Raw genomic sequence first — 8,295 nt, forward strand, 5'->3', positions numbered from 1 at the left:
CTACTTATATTTCACTTCTCTTCCTATACTTTAAAAAATGCATTTATCGTGCATTATCACAACTCAAATCCCTAAACATTTTAAATCCTCGTTTCCAATCAATTGACAGTCAACCACTTTTTTTTATTTTCTCGAATACCATTTCAAACAGAAGAGGGTCACACTCATAACAGATTACGTCCTTCAGTTATTCATGACAGAGCTGACATTTAATTTTTTTTGCCAGAAGCAGCCCTGCACAGAAAAAGGAGTCATTTTAGTCGTTCAATAGTAAATTCAAGCCACAGAGAAGTCAAGTGTTCCTCGTGTGACTTTATTGTAAGGAAAAGTCGAAGATCTCAGATACTCATTCTCCCTTTCAACTCATACAGCCCGCTCTCTTATCAGACAGTGCTCATCTAGACTCTTGCAATATAACTCTTTAAAGTACAAAAGAAAAACAACCAAAGAGGTTACCCAATGTGGGAATCAGTCAATAGCACAAGCCTTGTATCATAGCATGTCGTGTAAATACACAAAAACATGATGACTGGTCCACAATGTATGGGGAAATGAAGGGCGATATGAGAGTTTGTGAATGGGACAAAAGCTCACAACATCTTAATGATTATGAAATGGACACATTAAGAGTGGCACCAAGGTCTTGTGAAGTCGAGGCCAAAAAGAAAACAAGTGTCCAATTTTTCATTTTCAGAGTCTGTTGTAGAAAAGGGGAAAATGGCAAGTGGAGGATCCGTACGAAGCTACGTTCCTGGGCTCATTTCTTCTTCTCCTCCTCACCAGCCTTCTCCTCTTTCTTCTCTTCCTTCACCTCTTCTTTCTTGTCCCCTGAACTCTTTGTCTTGTCATCATTCACAGACAGCTCCTCCAGCTTCTCTGCCACTTTGTTAGCGCTGTTCATGCTGCCTGTGAAACAAAATTAAAAAGGCTCCGTTGAAGGAATACTTCATTACAAGCCTAACAAAAGATAAATAAATAAATCAAAATAAAATGTCTGAGAAGGCACGGTCACCTCCCAAGTTAATGGCAAGGCAGGTTATAACGTCCTTCTAACGTTACTGTCGCAGACATAAAAAGTCTAAGTCTGGATTCGTCAGACTGAAACAGAGCGAGTCTGCATGGTGACACGGTAGAAAATTCTATCAATCTTACCTTCTAGGGACTTTCTGACCTCTTCTTTGCATTCATCAAACTTCATCTTGAACTTCTGTGCATCTGCAAGACAAAGAGAACCAATAATTATAAAATATACATTTTCAAACAGTATTATGCTATATACTGCACAACTATTGTCACAGTTGGCATGAAACGGAAATTCATCTATTTTCTAAATGCATATCACTGATCTTATTGTGAATGGTTCATACATGTATAAGTGCAACTTCCAAAGTTGTCAAATTCACCAACCAATGGATAGAACCAAGCCCTCTTCTTCTGAACATTTTTTTCCCCAATTTGATTATCTGTTTCATTCAGATGTACTACTTTTTTCCCCCTTATTGAGTCTTGAAAAACTTTTCCATAACTTGTTAAGCTTTGTTTTAATGGCACATAAATAGTTGAACTACCTCAAAATACTTATTCTTGAAATGCTGTTCATATCTACTCACTCTCTGCGTTGAGGAATCGAATAGCCAGCAGCTCTGGTTTGGGTTTTTCATCTGCAAAGTCAGCATGTGTATTCCACACCCAGGCCCTGTCGCTGCCTGCATTGGGCTTCAGCTCCATCAGAGGCATAACTAGAGTAAGGGATTTCGATAAACCAGTCAACATGATTGCAGATTAATGAACAGAAGCTGAGCGGATAACGAACTGCTGCACTCACTGTTATGGTTGGCACAGATTTTGAGGGTACGGTCTCTCCTCATGAGAAGGCGGATGGAACCCTTCTCTTTGTGTCGCAGGAGTTTGACGTCACCCGTCCCGCGCTCCTTCCACTCTGGAGGATCATTCTCACTGGCAAAACGATACAGCTTTGCCCTCCTACATGAAAAATCACATTGAAGTTGAATTTGTCAGCAGTCAAATACATTTTTCAGATTATATGAAAGAACAGAAGCCGTGATCAGATAACATATTGGTACTTCAGCAGGGCTGAACAATAGAGTTGAAGGAATTGTCAATGTCATCATTAAAGTTTATCATTTGCACTTTTTGAAACAATTTTTAAAACTTTGAGCACAAGATGTAAAAAAAACCTCACTTTCATTTCTTGCGTTTCAAAGGACAAATGCACACAAAGTTGTCAATATGCCATATTTTTGAGCGTCCTCAAATGCAGTTGGTTAAGTAAATGTAAACAGTAAGGAGATAATCGGATTTATTATCAGTATATCACATCCGTACATTCTCTTAAAGTGACAGCTGTCTAATATAACTGCTGTGGTCTGGGCACTTAAGGTTCATCAAACAAAAGACAAAGAAAGAATCATTTACTGCTCTTGACCGAAACACTTTTGCTTTTTAATTTATTAAGAACTAATCTACATTTAACTACAGTGAAGATTGTGCAGTGTTAAGTTTGATTTATTTGTGATATTGCTTGTAATTTGTATTACTGTCTACATTTCTGTAATAATGTTTGAAGTTTATATTAGCTAGGCTTGTAGTTTTTGATGTGGCATCAAAATTGGAACCGTTAATCAATCTGGTTTCATATTTTTGCATTGTAACAATCTTATTAGAATGCATGGTTAAATAAGTAAAAAACTATGAAAACCGAGGGCATGCTCCACATGGAATGGAATTTTTAAGATATTTGTTTTACATGCTCTGACGTCAACTGACGTCATTCTACCACCTTATCAGTCAGTTTAAATAAAATAACTGCTCTTGAGCCCTTTTGTCACTTTAATCAGACTGAATAAGCTTTTTTTATGCACTAAAAATATTTTTATCTGCCATGTGCCTTGCGCTGCTTTTATTTAACCTTATTTTTTTTTAATTATGTCTTTTTTACATTCCCTTATTGTATAAGTTATATCTTATATTTTATATTTGATCTAGATTTTTAGGCTCTACTGTTAGTGTTATCTGTATGCACCGGGGGTCTGAGAGTAACACAATTTCGATTCTCTGTATGTATGTACTGTACATGTGGAAGAATTGACAATAAAGCAGACTTGACTTGCTCAATTGTAGTTACTTTAAAGGTATTTTTCCAAAATATTTTTTATTACCTTACATGTCCAAAACTGTAACTTTTCACACACAAAAAAAAACATCTTGTTGCAACATTTTACAGAAATCAAGACTGAATATATTTGGCCAAAATCCCATGTTATAAAAGATGAAGTGCTATGCAGGCTATTTAGACTTAAAACGCAAAAACTGATTAGACTTAAAACGCAAAATGATTGCCCTCTCTCTTCCCTGTTCTCACATCTCAGACCTCAAATACATAAAATATCACCCTTTTTAGATAGTTTAGTAAAGAGTAAAGAAAATACTTACTAGCAGTTGCCCAAGTGGTTATCAGTCTTACTTTTCCAATACAAATAATACCAGTCTACATTTTCATTACTGAATATAAAGTTATGACCAGTCTGCATCCAGCCCAAGTTCTTAATTTACTCTTGTAAGATCCCTTTTTTAAACAAATCGTAGAGATAGTGATAATTTCTGTCCTTTGTATGTTTCATAATTATATATGTATGTAAATATATCAGCACAGCTTTCAGTAAGTAAGGAGTGTGACATGCTTTATATTAAAATGAGTCATTAAAAGCCAGAAAAGAGAACATAATCTGGTAATAATGTACTGATGGAGAGGAACGTGGACACACAAAGTATGTTACAGGTTTGAGTGCACGCCTAATACAAACCAAAATCTCAAAACGGCCAGCTTTCTGAGTATTAATGTAAACACAATCGGTTATGTCTTAAGGGAATGTTAACAGTTGGGAGAATAGTAATTAACTGTGTCAGTATATTAGATCAGTGCATTAGGTCTTAGTGACAGCAGCCTTCTGTCTGAGTCAAAGTCAGCATGAACCGGAAGTTGCTGCCGACTTTATTTCAGTACGGTGACTTATTTCCACCTGAAACAGAATATTGAGTAGAAGGCGGGGTTTTATTTCTGCGTTCCTCCTTTCATCTTTCACTCGCAGCAAACTCACGGTTGGAGGGGTGTGGTTACGCGAATTCTGCCCAAAGCATCGTCATCAGAGCAGGACTGCCATTCCCAAGTGGAAGCAAAATGATCAGATTTTGATTAAAGAGTACCAAAAACTATTATTTTTCAGAGGATTAACCTGCACAGATGAATTGTTCACCTTAAACGGGGGCTACAATGGTGTTTCATGCATTCAGAGTTGTTCACAGTGTTAAAGAGATGGATTCTCATGCTAAACATGGCCAATGTTTTAAAAAATAATTTGGATGAATGTTTTGGACCCCATTCATGTAAGTACAACTGCATCACATTTCTGTCTTTTGTTGGAAATCCACATATAAATGAATATATGTTAATGGAAACAACACAAAACATCAGTATTATAGCTCCGCCCACGGCACGCCTCCAAGAGCTCTGCATTTTCCAGAGAGAATCGGAAAGCTGTATTTTTCTTTTATAAATACGATAAAACTAAAGACTTTTTGGAGATATGAAGGATGCAGTACTACTCTATAGGTACTCAAGATTAACATGACATTAGGTGAAACTGTGTATGTTATGTACCCTTTAACTACTGGTAATATATATTTTGTTGATTTTAGTTTAATGTGTGTTTTTTTTTTAATCAAACAACAAAAAAAAAAAAAAAACATTTCATTCATACAGAGCTCTATTATATATTTCATTATTCAATTTCTGTCTGAGATAGAATAAAATAAAAATTATAGACTGATGATACAAATGAAACAAAGTGCTTGTTGTTTAACTTTCTACTTATCAGCAAGGCTACTACTTTTTACTCCTCAGTAACTTTTAAAATAATCTTAAACCCAACATGAAAAAGAATCACGATAATAAGTGTGGAACCTGATCCTACTTGAAAATATATTTTTGCCACATCACCCAAATAAGCAACGTGCCCCTTTTAGATTAAGTGACTTACATCTTGAAAAGTTCTTCCTCATCTTCCTCTAGGGTCTTGACGTCCTGCTCAGGGAGCGAGACAATGGGTTCAAAATGAGGGTCATGGTTGGAGTCCTCTACGTTCTCTGTGGATGCTTCGTGATCATCTTGTGCCTCCTGGAGGGGGAAATTATAACAGCAGTTTTGTAAATCCAACAACAATAAAACAGGCCAAACTAATGTTTAATGCATTTGGAAAATGACCCGGGATCAGATGCATGACACATTTGCTACAGCATGTGTTCAGCTGAGATTCACCATGTCCTGATGCCATCTGTAGGGATCCCGCTTCCACATTACTCATCAGATCAGTGGAGTGAAAGGCTGTGGGATTTGGAGGGATCACTCTCTGGAGTTTGGCCTATTGTCTCTGAATGTGCTGCTGCAACCAAACTCACACCCACCAGCACTGAGCATGAACTTAAACTCACATGCTGTGATGCTGGGGACTTCATGCACTTGCTATCCACTAATAACCGGTCTAACATCCACGAAGGCCTTGTAGCATGCATTATTAAAATGCTTTCTGACCCACTCTGGCAGCTAAACATGTGAAGCTTTCAACTGTTTCAACTACTTTAAGTTACGTTTTGCTCAGTCAGCATTTTAAAATTATTAAACAGTTGATTTTTGCTAAACAACCGACTTCACTCAAGCACAGAAATCGCGTGTTTATGTTTAAAGATGCGAGTTGCATCCGTTTCTCGAAAGTGGGTAGTCAGTTAGCATCCAAGCTAACAGAAGCTAATAAGAGGCCTAAATGCGTTTAAGTGTTTAAATCTCCGTCTCACACCACGGTTTTGATAAAACTGAGCAAATGCAGTTAAAAGACTAGAATGAACCCGGAAGGGTGTTGATAACCGGCTTTGAACTTCACGTGTGTTGCAGGTTAACGATGCTAACGCATACAGGCTAACGCGGTTTTAGCATGATACATTTCTATTAAAATTACGTGCTTTATTTACCTGGACATGGCGTGGATATTTTTATTACGTACATAAAATCACACATATTTGATTGTGCGTTGTGTTTAAGGAAGTGACGAACACAAATACGCACACAATTATGAATTTCAGGACGTTGCAGCTGCTGCTGACAGTGTAGCGCGATTTTAAATAAACAAACAACTTTGACAGGGTATAATAACTAACAACAATAATACAAGTATTAAGAATAGTACGTAGAAAAGGGCATTTTATTGTCTTATGTTTAAGCGCGCCAAGCAGGAATATGAAAAAACACCCGCTTTTTCACACTCTGTTAAAGAAGACCCTCATAAAACATTTATCGCCGACGAAACACACAAAATAACCGTCTGTCGCGATCCGAAAGGGACAGGAGATGAAGATGGTGGCATTCTTACCTTTGGGTCCGCCATGGTTTTTGCAGATGTTTGAAGATTAGGGAGAGTTTCTGTACGGCTCGTGAGATTTCACCCCGCTACTTTCGCGCGCGCCTAACCGGAGAAGCGAGGCGGTGACGTCAGCGCGCGCTTCGGCTACGCACAAATTCTGCGGGATTGTTAAAGCTCCAGCTGTGGTAAACAGATGTTGCTTTTATGTTCGTTTCTTTATCAGTTTATCAAGTACATATGGTTTAATTTTCCAGACATTCTTAAGAAGAATTCCCACCAACAGGTAATTACATTCAACGTCTGAGCATTTGACTGTAAAGTTTTATTATGGTCTGAGCCTCTGTAGAGCACCTGCATATAATAATGTATATATATTTTCCCAACCAAGCGGTTCAGACTTAAGAGTGTTAGTTTTTATATTTAGTGGAAACAGCTATTCTTTGATTGCTTTAAACAAGTGTTGCAGTTACAGCAATGCATTTGACTTTCACTTGAACAGGTGTGCACAATGTTTACAACAATATTTTGTAGGGGTCAAGCAAATGTGGGTTCTGGTAAGTAACCAAAATCAACTTTTTCTGCATGATAGAAGCAGACCTGTCATGCACATTTTAAGTTTGTATTGTGGCCTTTACTGGTGTTGGATTTAATGGTAGCCAACAAATGCATATTTATAAACTTTTTTTTTTGTGACAATATTTTAGTTACAAAACTTAATACAAGGTAACAATAACTGTGTGCATAATCGATAGAAAGCAATGCTGTAATTATTTGAATTTACATGACAATAGAAACACAATAAAGTTGTCTTTATTTGCCACTATATATTTATATATACACATATGTGTGTGTGTGTGTGTGTGTGTGTATATATATGTATATACATATACATATATATGTATATATATATATATATATATATATATATATATATATATATTTGTATATATATGTGTGTGTGTGTGTATATGTATATATGTGTGTGTTTGTGTGTGTGTGTATGTATGTGTATATATGTATGTATGTATATACACTTACTACATTTAATATAACCAAAATCAATCAATGAGCTTGCATGACATCTATATTTACTCAAGGTTTGTTTTTACTTTTACTTTTACTATGCACCATAAAACAAGAATAAACCATTACATTCTGCATACTCTGGGAAAGTTATGTGAAACATAGCGAAAGACAAAAATCTCAAGAAAATGAAGGCGGAATCCTATGTGATTATTTTTCCCCAGGTTGTGTGCAAAAGTAATACCTTGGAACCACAGAGAAGAGCCAATCAGTGAGTGCTTTAAGAGAACTGAAGAAGAACCTTTGCATTAACCTCAGCTTAGAATGGCAGAGATGAAATCTAGGTCTGTGCTTTTTATTAACCTACAGTATTTTCTAGTTTCTCAACAGAAAATAAGTACAGTATCACAATAATACGACCCCTGCTAACTATACCACCATCTGTGCAATGCTCAAATACTCGGGTAAATCTGATTTCATGCTGTTGAATCATATTGCCTGATGCCAGTCATCTTTAAATAACTCAATGGGGTGGAAAGTGATATTGTAAGGTGTACATTATTTTCAAGAGAGTCTGAGATTTTATTGCTGTTCCGATCAGCATCAGATTTCCTTCATGCCAAAGCCCAAAAAGATAGATTGTGTCCGCAAATTTCTTAGGGGGCTGTGGTTGAGCCCTCATGGCATGAAACACTATAGTGGTGTTTTTATTTAATCTACACAAGCTTGTTTTTAATATGTTGTAAGTGAATGTATTTTATTGGTCATATACAAAAAATACAGGAGCAAACCTTAGTATTGCTTCTGAAGTATCCCTTGGCAAATTACGGTCAAACACTTG

General features: G+C 36.6%; 1 protein-coding gene and 1 non-coding gene across 2 annotated transcripts; both read right to left on the reverse strand.

Annotated features, from left to right (window-relative positions):
- Positions 1–102: 102 nt before the first annotated feature.
- Positions 103–6,597, reverse strand: LOC109054228 (ran-specific GTPase-activating protein-like). The gene is made up of 6 exons (XM_019071514.2): positions 6,441–6,597; positions 5,058–5,194; positions 1,826–1,983; positions 1,611–1,739; positions 1,153–1,215; positions 103–906 (listed from the first exon to the last, which is right to left on the reverse strand). The coding sequence occupies exons 1-6, from the start codon at positions 6,453–6,455 to the stop codon at positions 758–760; spliced, it is 651 nt and encodes a 216-aa protein (XP_018927059.1). The 5' UTR covers positions 6,456–6,597; the 3' UTR covers positions 103–757.
- Positions 987–1,118, reverse strand: LOC122137528. The gene has a single exon (XR_006154931.1). It is a non-coding gene; the product is annotated as a small nucleolar RNA SNORA77 (small nucleolar RNA).
- Positions 6,598–8,295: the final 1,698 nt, after the last annotated feature.

This window comes from Cyprinus carpio, chromosome B5 (genome assembly GCF_018340385.1).
Source record: "Cyprinus carpio isolate SPL01 chromosome B5, ASM1834038v1, whole genome shotgun sequence".
Classification (NCBI taxonomy): Eukaryota; Metazoa; Chordata; class Actinopteri; order Cypriniformes; family Cyprinidae; genus Cyprinus; species Cyprinus carpio.

Excerpts from the sequence above, each read along its gene's own strand:
- LOC109054228 (XM_019071514.2), bottom strand. Across the intron at positions 1,740-1,825 it reads AATCTGTGCCAACCATAACA|TTATGCCTCTGATGGAGCTG; the intron begins GTGAGTGCAGCA and ends CCCTTACTCTAG. Across the intron at positions 1,216-1,610 it reads TCGATTCCTCAACGCAGAGA|ATGCACAGAAGTTCAAGATG; the intron begins GTGAGTAGATAT and ends TTTGTCTTGCAG.